The 18,655-nt window shown below is 39.3% G+C and overlaps 1 protein-coding gene across 4 annotated transcripts in view; it reads right to left on the reverse strand.

Moving 5' to 3' along the window:
* Positions 1-18,655, reverse strand: part of KANSL3 (KAT8 regulatory NSL complex subunit 3) — a 2,067,031-nt gene that overhangs the window by 309,099 nt on the left and 1,739,277 nt on the right. For all 4 annotated transcript variants that reach the window (XM_044084373.1, XM_044084371.1, XM_044084372.1 and 1 more), the window contains exon 18: positions 15,026-15,132. In XM_044084373.1, coding sequence (XP_043940308.1) covers positions 15,026-15,132 — 107 coding nt within the window. The remainder of the gene's footprint in view (positions 1-15,025; positions 15,133-18,655) is intronic.

Genomic DNA, 18,655 nt, shown 5'->3' on the forward strand with positions numbered 1-18,655 from the left:
CAGCCTACTCCATACACTACAAACAGGTTATGACCAGCAACCTGATCATAATTCTCTATATTAAATCTTTCTTGAAGGAAAAAAAGAATAAAGTATTGGAAGAAGTTTTGGTAGACTTTATACATGAAGTAAAAAGGAAACAAAGTTAGGAGATTATTTTAATAAAATAAATGGTAGCTGAGATAATATAAGCCAACAATGAGTAGTATGTGATAAAATGTAACAAAATCTTACAAAAATGTTATGCATCAATACTTAAGAATTTCCAGGCTTGTGTAATAGGATGAAAAGTATTACATTTATAAGAACTTCTCATGAAAACAGTTGTGTCAGAATATTGGTTAATGAGGAAACCAACAATTGGAAATACAGAAAGGATGCAAAACAGTAAAAAAGTGGTCTATTCGGTAAAATCAGCAAAATAATGTTCTGAACCAATAAATATTGGTTAATGGGCAATTTAGTGGAGAATACAGTATAATGAGAGGTGTGTGGTACGAGTGTCAATAATAATGTATTATTTTCACTGGTAATAAATGCATCATCATAAATTACAAGACAATTAAAGGAAAACAGTTTTATCTTCTGGGATAAACTAAAAATGCCTTTATTATTATCTTACACAGATGATACACTGTTGCTTGCCAAGAAATCAGTAGTAAATATAGTTGGATAAAAGAATTGCAAACACTATTAAAGTAAACTGATTTACATTTGAATAAAGAAAACAAAGGATTCAAAGAAACAATAACGAGAGTAGTTAAAAATGGATTAATTTACTGGAAGAGATTAAAGATTTTACAGGATTATGGAGGGCATTTAAATTGCCTTTTAGAAAAAAAAGTCAATTTGAAGACTTTTGTACAGTTAGAAAAGGTAGAATTCACGGGAAGTACATTTATGTTTCCAATAGAAAGAGGAAAATTGCTGAAGATTTTTTTCAGTATTATGGGGTTCAGGGCTAAATCCTGTAAAGAGGGGAGTACTGCATTTTAAAAACAAGAAAGGTGGCTTTGGATTAATTAATCCAGTTATACATTTGACTTTGTTAGATTTACTCTTGGTAATAAAGTATATAAAATATCACAATTAAGGAATTCTGGCACAACTCTTATGGGATAAGTATAAGGAATTTGGGATAAAATAAATGTGTTAAACTGAAATATATATGTATGTGTGTATATATATAGGTGTATATATATATATATATATATATATATATATATATGTGTGTGTGTATATATATATATATATATATATATATATATATATATATATATATACACATACATATATATATATATATATATATATGGGTCTACCTGATAACGCCGAAAGCTTGAAACGCTGACGACGAGAAGACCAACACCGGAAGATCGACAACGAAGATGACTGACAGTTGAGAATCCCGACGCTGAGAACATCGACATGTCAAACGAGCGCTAGTGGGTAAGTATGCGGTAGTGACGGCCGTCAGGGTTAGGGTGCGGGTAAGGTAAGTGGGCGATATTGTAGTTTAGGGCCTCACCAGTTCCTTTCACGCAGAAGTGGGTGTGTCACAAATTGAGTGACAACCCGGTCTGCATATTACTTGGGGTTTTCGACAAACTGGCAATAGATTCTATAGATATATATTTTTACATTTTAGGTCAATTAAAACTTGCCGTTATACACAATATGTGCATATCAAAGTTCAGTCATGCTGCAACACCCTGTAATACTTAAAGACTTAACCCCACAACTGAGTGAAAGAAAGAAGCGGTTATACTTCCATTATAATTGCGTGCTGTACTGACAGCACAAAACCGTTCAAAGTGTCAATATGAGATTTTGGTGACTGTTTGACTATTAAAAGCACTGTGACAACGGAAACACTTTAGTTTAAATAAGAAGCTATTACACGTTGTATCAAATCCATAATTTTAGCAGTTGGCAGTCCTCTTAAGAAACTGAAATACCCCAAGGTCGAGAAAGTGTTTTTTTTTTTTTGTTTAAATGTCGGTTCATGCCATACCGGTAATTTACTTTCAGTTTACTGTTATATTTACTATCCTATTACAATGTCAAGTGCACTTTTTTTTTTTCTTAGGTTGTACATTGGGAGGGAATGCATATTCATGAATGACATATCACGGGGGTGGGCTTTGGGCATGGCTTGCTACTGCGCATCTGGTGAGGCCCTCAACTACAGTATCACCGGTAAGTGTGTGATAGTGACGGTCTGTAGGGTTAGAGGCGGGTTAAGTGAGTTAGGGCACGGGTCAGGTGAGTGTGCGATAGTGACAGACGTTAGGGATAGGGGCAGGTTAAGTGAGTTAGGGTTAGGGTGTGGGTTAGGCGAGTGTGCGATAGTGACGGACCTTAGGGTTAGCGTTAAGGTTAGTGCATAGATAGTTGTCTATGTAAGGTTCAGTATAGGTTTGTAAGGTTTTTGTACTGCTTGTGTTGTGTGTGTGCTTTTTGGACAGGGGATTTGTTTTGTTTGTTGACTGTCGGGATTGTGGTTTGTCAGGTATGTGATGTTTTGTGTTTCTGAACTTTCGGTTTTGTGGTGTCGGTGATTTCACTGTCGGTGTTTTAGCGCATCGGTGTTGTCAGGTAGACCCATATATATATATATATATATATATATATATATATATATATATATATATATATATATATATATTTACATACACAAGTAAAGAAATATTATTAGGGGAATTAGATGTAGGAGAAAATATGACATGACAAAAATAATAAGGGTAAACTATTATTACATGGACCAATGGGAACGTTTAAGTGAAGATGTAAGGAGTCCATAAGAGACAAGAAAGTAAGACTGAAAAATACAGCACAATGTCAATTTTTTTGCAAACATTTGTATTAGATAAATTCTTAATAAAGAGGGTGCAATGATGCACAAAGTACTAACAGAAGTATTATACTTTGCATGTGGTGTGGCAGAACTTCAAAACATTATTTTGAATGCAAAAAGACAGTGGGAAAAGATTTTTTCAAATTAACACATTAACTGGAATAATGTAAGTATGGATATGGGTTTATATAACGCAATAAGCTGAAGAAACTCAACTTAATTTCTTACTGCTTCTAGTTCATTCAGTTAATTTGTGATAACAGACTTAGGGACACAGGTGGACAGTGGTCTCACCTTCGATAACCACATCGCCACAACAGTCAAGAAATCCTTCTATGTGGCACACCTCATCACTAAGGGCTTTTCATCCAGAAAAAAGGAGGTCATTGTCCCACTGTACTCATCCCTCATTAGACCAGTTATAGAATACAACGCACCATTTAGTATGTACCTCTCAAGACATCTGCAACAACTGGAAAGGCCGCAGAAATACCTCACTAAAAGAATCACAGGCCTAAAGCAGATGCCCTATGCTGACCATCTAAAAAAACTCCAGCTAAACTCTGTTGCACATCGTCTACTCAGAGGTGATCTCTGCTTTACATAGAAGGCCATGTCAAACCCAAAGCTGTTGGACATGCTACAGTTAAAGAAATCCCAATCCCTCACAGCCACACGCTCCAGGGATCTAAACCTTGTCATCACAATAAACAAAACATGTTGGAAGGATATGTTCCTGACCCAAAGAATCCCCAGACACTGGAACCGATTGTTAGATAAGATGGATGCCACCACCTTCTTGGGCATTAATGATAGTGTCATTATAGCAGCTATACTTAAGCTAAAATATATTTTAGGCTAATACATACATCATCTTCTTCTTCTTCTTCCGGCTTTTCCCAGTTAGGGGTTGTCACAGCGGATCACCTGTCCGCTCATGATTAGCAGTGGAGTTTTACAGTGCCGAGTTGCCAGCCCGGCACCCAACTTTCCACAGAAGGCACACACACATGCACTCACTCCTAGGGCCAATTTAGTGTGTCCAAACCACCTACAGCATGTCTTTGGGATGTGGGAGGAAACCCACGTGACCACAGGGAGGACATGCAGACTCCGCACATAATGCACCCCAGCCGAGGATTGAACCGGAGAACCTCTTGCTGTGAGGTGGCAACGCTAACTGCTGCACCATCGTGGCCTCCCTTTGTTTTTACTAAGTCTTTGTTAAAATTTTAACAAGTATTTATGGGTGATTTAGAAACAAGGTATAATTGTTGATTTAGTTATTGGATAATAAGTACATTTTTAATTGTTCAATTGCTTAATTATACAAGTGTTAAGGTGTGTATATAAGGGTTGAGTTTTTACTATTAGTTGTTCTGAAGAAGTCCAACAGAAGTTGGATGAAAGCGCTTAACCTGTAACTTGTGGAATAAAGAATTTGGAACTCAGCCTTCGTGTCCAGGGTGCTTCACATTATGTGAAGTGAGAGGCTTCCTGGACTATGAAGACTGTGAGTTCCAACAATGAGATTGTAGAACTACTTCATCAAATCAACCAGCAACTAGCAAAGCATACTGCCCAGATTAAGACTTTAACTGCCAAAAAGAACGAGAGGGGCAGCAACCCATTTGGCAGTCTGGGGTTTACCTTTAACTCAACCTACTGAGCTTTCGCAAACCAACTTAACCACCCATTTTGAGCCGCAGGCTAATGGTTCATCAAGTAGTTTAACAAACATTTACAATGGTTCTAACAATGGTCCTGTGGTTAATGAGGCTTTGACAGCTACTGGAGCTGGGGACTGGAGAAACAGCAAATATGACTTTCAGACGAACCCAGGTAGTGGGGCTAGTCAACAGACTGTTGTGCAGCAGTCCTTAATGGACAGGATCCATCCCTTTGAAAACAGACTTTTTGGTTTGAGAAAATTGCAGATTGAAAATGGATATATGGAAAAGAATACTGAATTGGGGCAAGTGCCAAGAGGTCTATGATGGTGGAAGTACCCCAATGGCATAAAACACAATGTTGAGATGCTTGACGAAGTTCACCGGCTTTTCGATCGAACCGGTTTGGAGTTAATCAACATAATGATTAAATACAATATCACAGTCAAAGGAGGCAGTGGAACACAGCAGTAAAATTCAAGAATTTAATCCCAGAACAAACAGCAAGCGCTTTCGCAGCAGCAGCGGCTTCATCAGACAAATAAAGATCCAAACTGTAGTACTTTTAAACAGTAAAACAGCTAATTAGCATGCAAAAACAATTAAGAATTAACAAGAGCCCTTAAAGCCACACCAAAAAATGCAGCTCAAAGCTCATTGTATAAACATGAAAACATTTCATACATAAAAGCATATGGAACATTTAATTCATAAAAACATTATAAAAATACTGAACATAATTAATATCTATCTGGCTAAGGGCCTACTCATTAAAACTGGTTTAATAAAAAAATTATCATTGAGGCCTTTCCCCATATTAGCTTTCATTCTAATAATCCAGTTCAATTCTTTGCTTTCTACCTTAGTTCTATGTGGGCCCCCCCCCCTTATACCCACACTGACTGTTTCAACAACCATAAACTTAAATTTGTGCTGAGCACCTAGTAACATGATGTGCCTAGATAAAGCATTAGTCTCAGCTCTCCTGGAGATATCATATTGATGCTCCCTCATCCTGTCTCGTAGCCTGCGTGTTGTCATCCCAATGTAGAAACAGTAACAAACTGTGCAGTAGGCTAAATAAACTAGATTCACTGTGTTACAGTTAGCTCTGGCTCTGAAAAACATCTTTTTATGCATATCTGGATGTTCAAATGCAGCACTACTGTCAATCAAATGACAGTAGTTACATGCCCGACAAGGAAATGTACCAATATTAAGCTGTGAATCAGTATTGGAGTTAAACTTTGGATAACATAGCAATTTCTTAAGTGATCTCTTATTCATATATATATAGCTCAGGGCTTCTCCTACTATTGATTCCACTCTCTCATTAGATCTAAGTATATCCCAGTATTTAGCACAGATGTCCTTCAACAATCTAATGTTGCTGGCCTAAGTAACTGGTACTCTCAGTTTACAGTTGGTCACTTTCTGTTTGCAAAACTGAGTGGGTGAAGAGAAATATGGCTTACCCTCCTGAGTTCTAGATGTATATGCTTGAGCTGTAACCGAGCTAATTTCTTTCTTATTATAACCCCTCTCAAGGAATCGCTGTTCCATATGTTTCAATTCACAACAGAAGGTAGAGTCACCTGCTGTCAATCTGGATGTTCTTAACATCTGTGCTGTCACAACATTATTAAAAATGTGCCCAGGATGCATATGCTGTCTGTGGACAAACGTATTCCTATGGAAACATTTCCTATAGATTTCAGAAGTAAAAGTGCCATCAAGTCCCCTGCTAATCCTAACATCAAGAAAATCCATACTTACAGCAGAGCTACTGGCTGTCAAACTAAGAAAGTTAGTACTACTGCTGAGTTGACCAATGTATTGAGACAGCTCATCACCAGTACCCTCCCACAGGAGGAAAAGATCATCAACAAATCTCCTGTAAAAAACAACCTGTCCAGGCTTGAGCTGAGGTATGATATGCATTTCCTCCCATTCTGCCATAACGAGGTTGGCGTAGCTATTGGCACAAGAGGTGCCCATAGCTACGCCATCCCTTTGTTTAAAAATACCTTCTTCAAACATAAAAATGTTATTGTCAAGACTAAGTTCCATAAGCATACACAGTAAATCGATCTTGTGGATCTCATAAGTGCCATCTTGCTTTAGACAGTCTCCCAACATCTCTATCCCTGTTATTGGGTATGCACTTAAGGTTCATAGGTTCATAGGTTCATACTAGGCTATCTGCCCGAGGGCATTTACAAGCCTAGCCCATAGTTTTGTGGCTTACGCCACCCCTTTAGTATGGGGAACTATACCCATTATTTTGCTGTGCCTCTGTTGAGCAGTGACACTGAGGTAATCCCTGGGGTATATCTGCGATCTCCCATCCATTGGTCAAGATTTCTCTTGAACAAGGCCAGCGAGGTGCTCTGCCTCACATATACCGGGATTTTATTCCACAGCATAGGGAGTCTTTGGGTGATGAATCTATCCCTCCAGCGCGTCCTATTAATAGCCGTGTCGAGGTTTAAGTCTCCCGCCCTTGTGGCTCTGACGGATCTAGATTTTTGAGGTGAAGCATATTCATCAAATCTGGGTTTGACATGGCCTTGTATGTTAGGCAAAGGTCACCTCTGAGCAAGCGGTGCGACTGAATAGAGCTGGAGTTCTTTCAGTCGGGCAGCATAGGACAGATGTTTGAGACCCTTTATCCTTTTGGTGAGGAACTTTGTGGCCTCTCCAGCTGCTGCAAGTGTCGGGTCAGATACATTCGAATGGGGCATTGTACTCAATCATTGGTCTGATGAGTGATGAGTATAGGGAGACTATGACCTCCCTTGATCTAGATGAGAATCCCTTCATGATAAGGTGGGCAATGTAGAAGGTCTTCCTAACTACTTTAGCTACATGGGTGTCGAATGACAGACTACTATCAACCTGGGTCCCCAGGTCCCTGATAACTTCTTCTATGCTCAGTGGATTGCCACCTATTTGGTAGCTAGGGTAACCTTGTTTTTCCCGAAGGGTATGACTATGCATTTTTGGCATTTAACTTTAGGCCATGGCTCTGGCACCAGTTATCCGTTTCTGTGAGACCCTTCTGAAGGATATCTGTGTCAGATGTGTTTTCTACTATGGCGCCCAGTTTGCAGTCATCTGCAAACTTTGTCAGCCATAACCCTCCTGTGTTTGCTTGTACTTGGAAAAGTAGATGCCAAACAAGAGTGGGCCCAGGACTGAGCCCTGTGGTACACCACTTGTGACAGGCTTTGAGTCTGACATGGCGCCAGCAACTCTGACCCTGTGGGTTCTGTCACTCAGCCAGTTTGCAACCCATCTTGTGATGTATGGGTTAACATTTAAGCTGATGAGTTTTTCAATGATACCCGAGTGGGGTATTGTATCGAAGGCCTTCGCCAGATCGAGGTAGGCTGTATGGACTGCCTTTCCCTCATCAATGGCTTTGGTGACTGCTTCGAAAAAGTCAACCAAGTTTAGAAGGCATGATCTGCCTTTGACAAAGCCAAACTGGGATGGATCCAAAGTCTGCAAATTCCCTATGTCTTTATTTATGAGGTCCATCACATCTAATGCTATCATAATGCAACCAGCAACAGGTGGTTTAACTTGTATGTGAGCAAATGTCCCTAAGGAACTGTTCAGTATCCCTTAAAATATAACAGTTCTTAGCTAAGATTGGTTTCAAATGTTGTTCAACATAGATGGAAAGAGGTTCAGTGCACCATCCCCTTCCAGCTACTACTGGTCTCATAGTGGGTTTACTGGCATGCTTATGTATTTTAGGGAGGCCCTGTATAGTAGGCAAAGTTGGTTCTTGTATAATAAAATAATTAAAGAGATCAAGACTAATATGTCTAAGCTGCAGACATTCAAACAATTCATTATACACTCTACTAATAGACTGTTCAACCTGTTGCATTGTAAATGGAATATAAATTAATATATCATTGAGCATGGTATACATTGCATCCTTGTAAAATGTATAATCTACAACTACAAGACATCCACCTTTGTCTGCTGGTCTAAAGCTCAAGGTAGAATCCTGACACGATTGTTCTAGAGCTAACCTCTCATTAACTGACATGTTACAAAAAGTCTTTGTATTGTTATTATTTTCATATAATGCATAAATGTCCCTAATGCATGCTTTTTCAAAAACTTCAATAGCATCAACTGTAGGCGGTATAAAGCAACTAGTTTTCCTAAAAATATTAGCATTATTATTACTAGTGCCATGTGAATTATTAAAAAACATCTTTAAACTGACATTTCTAGTAAAAGTCTTAAGTTCTATAATGTTTTCAGTTAGAGTCATTTTTGTAGCTGGTATGAAACTCATACCTTTGTTTAGAAGATTCATTTCAATGGCCGTTAGTCTACGACTAGATAAATTCCAAACTAACGTTGTTCACACATCTTCTTCAATGTTAACGGAGTCCCTTCCTTGGCCAATGCCTTCCTCTTGAATCGTGCTCTCCCCAAAGGTCGTTTGTAAAAATTAGACGTGCGAATGGAAAGAGGGTTAGACAACAAGCCGTTTGGATTAGACAGCAGAGATGGAGCACAAGTGGTTGCCACTATATGGGAAGAATTTTTCCTTCGTGCTCCATTATCCGACACACTAGCTGAATTAGTGCTGATGTCATCCACAAGTCAAGGGCATGTATGTAAGCCTGAGGGTACCTCCCTCACGCTATGTTCAGTATGTGGTTTCTCAGCATTTAAGGTGGAACTAGAAGGAACAATAGGAGCCTCAGTGTTAAATACAGTTGGTTCTGGTCCTTGAACAGGATCACTGGAAGATGTTTTAGAGTGACTGGTGTTCACATTAATGTTTGTAGTAACAGATCTATTCTCCCTAGGCCAAGCGAAGACTCTTTCATTAGAAAAGTCAGCAATATCACGTATCTTTCTCCTTTTATTATTGAGCATCTGTCTTTCATAGGCAGCAATAGAGTCTATAATGTGTTCCACCTTAATATCTGCAACTGAATGTGGATATGTCTCAGAGAGGCCCATTTGTGCTTTCTCAATATCAGACAGCAAATTGTCCTCATGTGGTTTAAAAAATTGTATTAGGAGTCTCATATAGCTATAGCTTGTATCCAAGTTGATTTGCTGCCATTGAATCAAAAGGTCATTATACGTGTTGGCATAGTTAGAACCCTTAAGCCACGAGGAACTACGCAAATTGAGACATGCCTCAAAATGGAATCTCTGTGTTTTTAGTCTAATTAATCTTCTGGCATCATTTTCAAGCTTATGTAAATCCCTTCTCTGGGCATTTGAATCATACTCACAGTTATTCAGAGTAGAAGGTACATTATCTGCTGGTATAATGTCCAATAAGGAATTCTCAGAGCCCCCAAGTAAATATGAAAATTTCTTACGGCCAGTAAAAGTCACGCTATTCAGCTCAGATGAGTTGGAAGAATCCCGTGGTTGACAACAACCTTCTGCCATGTCCTTACACCAAATCCAACACAGTATAAGGCAACAAAGAACAAAGATATAGTGTAGGTAAACCATTCCTCCAAAAAATAAATTATACAATATCAGAGTCTAAGGAGGCAGCGGAACACAGCAGTAAAATTCAGGAATTTAATCTCAGAACAAACAGTAAGCGCTTTCGCAGCAGCAGCAGCTGTTTCATCAGACAAAGATCCAAACTGTAGTACTTTTAAACAGCAAAGCAGCCAATTAGCATGCAAAAACAATTAGAATAATATTTTTCAAAGAAAGATCAACAAATTAAAACGGGACACATTGGAGTACACTAAAAATAAGGTATACCCATTATCCATTGGTAACCGTAGCAACCAAGAGCCTTTAACCAATCAGGAGTCCGGTAACTGGCAGTAAGTGACGCCTCAACCAAGGGTTTTTCAGGTGGGTCAGCCAGCGTTCCTTTAGAGGAAGGCCTGAGACGATAAGAGCGGTTAAGGAACAGGGAAGAAAGGATTATAGCAAGTGAGAATATGGATCAAAGGTACAAGGAGGAAGGAGCAAGGCCGAAGAACCGGTATTTTCGGAATCATTATTAGAAGACTTTTCTATGGGGTCGCTCAGTCAAGTTAAGTGTCTACATTGATTATGATGCATCTCCAAACTCAGGCATTACATTAACTACTGTTCCTTCTCATGAAGTAAATCGGTATGACTGTGTTTTATCTGAGGTATACAAAGACTTAAAAGACAGCAGTTTGGCTTGTTTGGAGGTGTCATCAGAAAGTGAAGTTATGATTTTAAATGTTTCGAATGTAGACAAGGGTTGGGTAAACCCCAAAAGACTTATTGACAATGGACAAGCTGGTTCAAGCCAGTTGGTGGATGTAGTGCATGAATGTGCTTTTGAAAATAACGCTGCACGTTTTGGTAGTAGTTTAAGCATTTGCTCAACCTATGACTTAAAAGACAGGTTTAATGGCAATGGGCAAGTTGGTTTGGGCCAACTGGTTGATGCTACTCTTGAAAGTGCCTTTGAAGGCAACGATGTACATTCTGGTAGTGGTCCGAGTATTCATTCATCCTACGATTTAAATGACAGTAGGCGAGCTACTGTTGATAATGGCTGGGGTGGTTTGAGCCAAATGGTTAGTGCTACTTTCGGAAGTGCTCTTGAATGCAATGATGCACGTTTTGGCAGTAGTCTGAGTGTTTATTCATCTTGTGAATTGAATGATAACAGGCAAGTTATTGTAGAGCCCCCAGTGGAGAGTGGGCTTTTATTTCCGGATAGTCCGGATATTGGTAATGGTTAGACGAACACAGATTTCTTTTGTGATAATGGACAAATTGATTTCGACATTTTATTTAATGTTATAGCTGAATCTAATGACACGTGATAATAATGGTCTGGCTATTATTGTCAATTCAGCCAGTGACTATAAGGTTTATAATTATTCTAAAAACCTTCTTAGTATGGCACATGCTGATTTGCTATCCAAAGGGTTCACTTTTGTGCCATGCAGGGGTGGGGACCTGTCCAATATTTTAATAGATTTAAAACATTTTACAAGCAAAATGAAGTTGAAGGTATGTTTTAATGGGGGAAGTTATGTGGAACAAGGTAATGTGTTGAAGAGACCTAGTTATTTTAATCCCCCCTTAAATGGTGTTATAGGGATATATGAGAGGGTCTGTGAAATAGACATAAGGGATAGTTACAGACAACAACCTTTTAAGTAACCTAATAATTTGTCCCCAAATGAAAAAGTCCTATTATTGGAACTGGCCACAGACACCAGTATCCGGATAAAGAAGCTGGACAAGGGTAGTGGGGCTGTGATTCTTGACAAATGTGATTATTCTAATAAGATGGCAGCCCTGTCGACTGAAGACACTTACTGTGAGAGTAATCTCAATGAAATACATATAGCTTACAAGAAACTGGACCTTCTAATAGAGGATATGTTATATCAGGGGCAAATCAATGAAAAGGATAATCAATTCTTAAGAAATGATTATCCAGTAATAACAAACATCTTTGACATCCCCACAATCCACAAAGGCCTTGACTTTTTACAATTCAGGCCTATTGTGTATGGCAAAAGGGCTAAGACTTGATTTTTAAGTAAGTACCTGGATCATCATTTGCAAAAGGGGATGGGAACCTTTTCCTATATTACTAAGGATTCCTGGAAATTTTTGGAGCATTTAAATGGTGTCACTATCACTGAGAATACTTTCTTGGTTACTATAGATGTATGTAACCTGTTTTCAGTAATACCCCATGGTGTTGGGTTAGAATGGCTGGGAGTATAGCACAAATTTTATGTTCTTACCACATTGATGGAGGCAGTATTAACTAATAATATTTTACATTTTGAAGGACACTAATACAAGCAGGTGACTGGTGTGGCTATGGCGGCGGCTTGTGTCCCCATATATGCCAATTTTGTCATGTCCCATTGGGAGCAGGAATTCACTTTTTCTAGTGAATTTTGGGCATGTATAAAACATTACACCAGATTTTTGGATGACATTTTTATTGTGTGGGATGGAGAGGAAGATAAGATGAAAAACTTTCTTCAATACCAAACAGGAGTTTTTTAAGTTTACCAATGAGTATAGTAGCGACAGTGTGTCATACTTGGATGTTAATTTAACCATTTACAGTAGTAACAACACTTTGAGATCAAGTATTTATAGAAAATCCACATTTTCTAACTCATATTTGGAATTTTGTAGCTGGCACCCTTACCATCAGAAAAAGTCTACTGTCAAGGGACAATTTATAAGGGCTGCCAGAATAGTTATGGTTGATCAGGATTTCCTATTGGAGCTTGAGTTTATGACAGTTATTTGTTAAAAGAGGTTACCCTGAAGCTCTTTGTAGAATTTTGGCAGGGGAAGTTAGATCCAAAAGAGCCAAGGGTGTTTATAGGCTTATACTTAATAGGTATTTTTGATTCTAATAATGACGATGGTACCAGTATGCTATGAAATTGTAATTCAGATTTAAGAAGAAAAATGGGGAACAGATTATTGTTCATCACCACTTTCAATCAGGATGCTGAATAGGTGACTCATATCATCCAAAAGAATTGGAGATTGTTACTTGCCAACAGCTCTCTTATGGATAAGGTGGGGGATCCCCTAGGGTTATTTTTAGAAGGGACAGATCCTTTAAGGAGATTTTGGAAATGGGGGCTCGCACTGATCTCAATCAGTGTAGTAGAGCACTTGGTAACTTCAAATGTGGTAGATGCAATGCATGTGTACACATTTTTGAGACTAGTGGAAACACTTGCATTAAGGGAGAACTTTTCATTTTCATGGACATTTCAAATGTAACAGAATAAATTTAGTTTACATGGCCAAATGTGAACATTGTTCTGCCTTTTATGTCGGCAAGACCAGTAGACATTTTAAGGACAGAATTAGGGAACACATCACTGACATTAAGAATATGAGGAAAGGATAGGCAGGGTACGGTCTTGGACCTAGATTTAGATATATGTGAACTGAGGTGGCAATTGAGGTTGGATGCCACCACCTTCCTAGGCATTAATGATAGTGTCAGTATAGCAGCTATACTTAAGCTAAAATATATTTTAGGCTAATACATACATAACAAATTTTGTAGTATTTTACTTTATTACATTTTGTTTTTACTAAGTCTTTGCTAAAATTTTAACAAAGTATTTACGGGTCATTTAGAAATGAGGTGGAATTGTTGATTATTTAATGGATAATAAGTAATTTTTTTAATTGTTCAATTGCTTAATTATACACGTGTTAAGGTGTGTATATAAGGGTTGAGTTTTTACTATTAGTTGTTCTGAAGACGTCCAAAAGAAGTTGGATGAAAGCACTTAACCTGTAACCTGTGGAATAAAGAATCTGGAACTCAGCCGTGTCCAGGGTGCTTTACATTCTGTGAAATATTATATTATGCATGTGGTGTGGCAGAAACTTCAAAACATTATTTTGAAATGAAAAAGACAGTGGGAAAAGATTTTTTTCAAATTAACACGTTAACTGGAATAATATAAGTATGGTATGGTTTTACATAACGCAATAAGCTGATGAAACTCAACTTAATTTCTTACTGCTTCTAGTTCATTCAGTTAATTTGTGATAACAGACTTAGGGGCACAGGTGGACAGTGGTCTCACCTTCAATAACCACATTGCCACAACAGTCAGGAAATACGTCTATGTGGCACACCTCATCACGAAGGGCTTTTCAACCAGAAAAAAGTAGGTCATTGTCCCACTGTACTCATCCCTCATTAAACCCATTATAGAATACAACGCCACATTTGGTATGTACCTCTCAAGACATCTGCATCAACTGGAAAGACCGCAGAAATACCTCACTAAAAGAATCATAGGCCTAAAGCAGATGCCCTATGCTGACCGTCTAAAAAAACTCCAGCAATATTTTCACATATCGTCTACTCAGAGGCAATCTCTGCTTAACATACAAGGCCATGTCAAACCCAGAGCTGTTGAACATGCTACACTTAAAGAAATCCCAATCCCTCAGAGCCACATGCCCTAGGGATCCAAACCTTGTCATCACAATACACAAAACATGCTGGAGAGATAGGTTCCTGACCCAGAGACTCCCCAGACTCTGGAATAGACTGCCCATACATGTCAAGCAGAGCGCCTCTCTGGCCCTCTTCAAAAGGAACCTTGACGATTGGATGGGAGATAGGAAATTTACTCCGGGGATTACATTAGTTGCCTTGCTAGACAGGGGTCCAGGGAAGTAAATATTGTGGGAAGAAATAGCCAGGGAATTGTTATGGTTAGGCTTGTATAGGCCCTAGGGCCGATAGCCTAGTACCAACCTATGAATCTTTCTCAAATTTGACTTGTTAAAGGATCATAGGAAAATGCTGCATTATACTGAAAAAAAAAACATTTAATGACTGTAATCCATGCATATTCCAATAAAACCAAAGTGTCAGTTTCACCTACCACAGTTGAATAATTCATATACAGCAGGAAAGGAAGAAACAAATAAAAAAAGAACACAATGAAAACAAGTTACAGTAACTGACCTGAACAGTGGCTGAAGCTACAGTTGAGGAAACAGTGGAAGGCTTGCCACCAATATCTTGCAGGCTAAAACTTAATCCCTGAAGAAGGCTGCTTGCCGATGATGATCCTATTGACAAAAGGACAACATAAATCACTACATGAGTTTATACAGTCCATTAAATAACTTTTTTTTCTTCCGCTAAGTTAAAAGGTCAGTGGTGCAATACCTCTCATTTCAGAAAGCAAAAAAACAGTTTTCATTAAGCCATTAGAGATATGCAAACCAAATTTCCACTAAGTGTCAGACTTTAAATATTACTTCCTACTTTATTAGCTTTAATTTTTAAACCTTAGCTGGAACAAAAGAATGGCGGCCACGGTGGTGCAGTGGTTAGAATTGCCGCCTCACAGCAAGAGGTTCTCCGATTCGATCCTCGGCTGGGACGCCTTCTGTGCGGAGTCTGCATGTCCTCCCTGTGGCCACATGGGTTTCCTCTGGGTGCTTCGATTTCCTCCCACATCCTAAAGACATGCTGTAGGTGGACTGGACACTCTAAATTGGCCCTAGGTGTGAGTGCGTGCATGTGTGTGCCTTCTGTGGAAGGTTGGGCGCCGGGCTGGCAACTCGACACTGTAAAACTCCACTGCCAATCATGAGCGGACAGATGATCCGCTGTGGCGACCCCTAACTGGGAAAAGCTGAAAGAAGAAGAAGCTGGAACAAAAGAATATAAGTAGCACTACCAAAGGACAGCAAAGGCAGCCCACATGATGACAAAAACAATGTTTTTAAAACACTGCAAAAAAGAAAAAAGGGGAGGAGGCAATAATGCAGGTAATTTTAAATTTCATTAACAGCATCTGTTTAACTGAGTAACTGAATTAATTGGTCTATTTCAGACCCTTCTCAGCTATAAAGTGGGTCAAAAGGCAAAACACACAGATGTATATCTGTGTGTGTGTGTGTGTGTGTGTATATATATATATATATATATATATATATATATATATATATATATATATAAAATGTGCATACATATATACACACGCACTACACACACACACAAACATATATACGTACATACAATAGGTTCCCTCTTATCCGGCCTCTCTAACAAGTCTCCTCTTTAACCAGCCATCAATTTTCTACCATAGTCCTAGCAAAAGACGACACAGAAGAACACTTCCACATTTTCTGGGCTAAATAATGACAGACATTTGAGTTTTAGACTTCATATTCATTAGAAACATGCATACTAACACAAATTCTGTTTTTCTAGCTGATTTATAACCTATAAAATGAACTTATGTACTCACCATAATGTTCCATTTGTGTTGTCGATCTTTGTTCTTTCTTGACAAATGCCGTTCCAATCTTCGGAACTGTCTGGGCCATTACATAGCTCGCACCAGCAAAAAAACTCTCGAGCTAAGACTCTACCCGTAATGCCCCTCTCTCCATTACCTTGAGTTTGCAGATCATAGCAAGAGTGAAATTGTATGAAATTGTAAGCAGAAGCAATGTCCAAGGTAAAAACTCTATGGAAACCCAGGACAAGGGTTCCATCCCTCAGGAAATCTACAGGAGGGGGAAGGTGGATGGGATGTCAAGAATGAACAAAGATAGACAACACAAATGGAAAGTTATGGTAAGTACATAACTTCTTTATCTGTTGTCAATCTTCGTTCATTCTTGTCGAATGGGATAGAGTCCCCAGCTACTTTAGTTCCTGGGTGGTCTTATGGAAGGATATTCCTGAGAAAAGAGTCAAAAGGGATGCTCTTCCCCTGGACACCATATCCAATTTGTAATGAGCGATAAAGGTATGAGGCGTAGCCCAAGTTGCAGCTTCACAAATTTCATTAATAGAAGCTTTTGAATAAAAATCTGATGTGGCAAATGATCTGGTTGAATGTGCTTTAACAGGCACAGGTAACTTTTGGTTGTTATGTGCATAAATAAAGGTAACACAATCTCTCAGCCATTTAGATAAGGTCACTTCTGACAGCTTGTCCCACTGTTGGACCAGAAAGAGAAATGAACAACTGACCCAATTTCCTGGACTCGCTAGTCCTGTTCAGGTAAAAACGTACTTGCCTATGTACATCCAGTAAGTGTAAGTAATATTCACCTTTGTTGGAGAAGAAAACTGGTCATTCAATAGTTTGATTAATACTGGATTCTGAGACCACCTTAGGAAGAAAGAAAGGGTTAGTTCTCAATGACACCCTGTCTTTATGGAAGATGATATATGGGGGTTTCACAAATAATGCCTGGATATCAGACACTTGTCTGGCAGAAGTGATGGCTACCAGAAAAAGAGTTTTCCACGAAAGGAATTTAAGATGGCAAGTAGCTGACAGTTTAAAGGGAGGTAGTACTAAAGAATGTAAAATCAATAAGATCCCATGGAGCTAAGGGATCTTTGAATGGACGTTTTAAATGTAAGGCACCTTTGAGAAAGACCTTGCACAAGTGATGGGAAATTTAAGGATAGTCATCACTGCAGTTGTGAAAATTGGAAATGGCTCCTAACTGGACTCTAATGGTGGAAGCAGAGGCCCCTTGATCAAACAGAGAGGCTAAAAATTGCAAAACATTTTCAACAGGTGCCAAAAAGGGATATAAATTGTTTTCAGAGGCCAAAATTGAAAACCTCTTCCATTTACTGGAATAGAGTCTCCTGGTGGAAGGCCTATGGGAGGCCAAAAGAATCTTTTGTACTGGGGAATTTACATTATTCTGCCTGGCGATTAATGGAATTAGAGGAACCAAGCTGTGAGCTTGAGAGTACGCAGATCCGGGTGCACCAATCCCTGCGTGGTGAGAGGGCAGGTCTGGAAAAGGATCCAGAATCCATGAATGGTGAATCAGGTGAGGCCATATAAAGGGGAACCAAATATGCCTAGGCCAGAAGGGAGCAATGAGAATCATTTTACTTTGCAACCTTTGAGCTTTCTTTAGGAAGAGGGGTATGAGCGAAAAGGCATATAGAAGACCCGAGGGCCAATCAAGAAAGACAGCGTCGCTCTGTGACTCTCGCTGAGGGAGGATTACGGCACAGTAGCTGCTGCATTTGTTGTTCATTGGGAAGGCAAAGAGACTGCAGCAAGGCTGGCCCCATTGGCGAAAGATTTCCTTTGCCACTTTGGGATTGAGAGACCACTCTCGTGAGACTGTAGAATGTGTCTGCTCAGCTTGTCTGTTATCATAATGGAACTCCCTGGGATTTTATCTGGCAGTTTTTGACCTTCTATGGCTGCTTGATCCCTCTGATTGGGGTAAACATCAGGGATTTTTCTCAGTGATCTCGGGAGAAGGGTGAAGGGGATATGATAGCCTCTGGTAATGATAATCTGCACCCAAGTATCAGAGGTTATTTGTCACCAGGCTGTCAAGAGCAGTGAGAGTCTTCCCCTGACTGCTTCCAGAGGTACGCAATCACATCTACTTTCAGGAGCGCTAGTAGGGTTGCCCAGAGAAAGAGTCTCTGAAATCCTGGTTTCGCGGGCCACCTCTGCCTTGTGGTCTGCGTCTTCCGTCTAAGCTCCCCCCGTCTGCCCCGAGAGGAGCAGTTGCCATGTGTGTCCTGGACCACATCTTTCCCCTCCTCTGATTCCTGGAGTAGGATCGCTGAGGAGTAGAAAAA

This window comes from Protopterus annectens, chromosome 9.part0 (assembly GCF_019279795.1).
Source record: "Protopterus annectens isolate FY-2018-M chromosome 9.part0, PAN1.0, whole genome shotgun sequence".
Classification (NCBI taxonomy): domain Eukaryota; kingdom Metazoa; phylum Chordata; order Ceratodontiformes; family Protopteridae; genus Protopterus; species Protopterus annectens.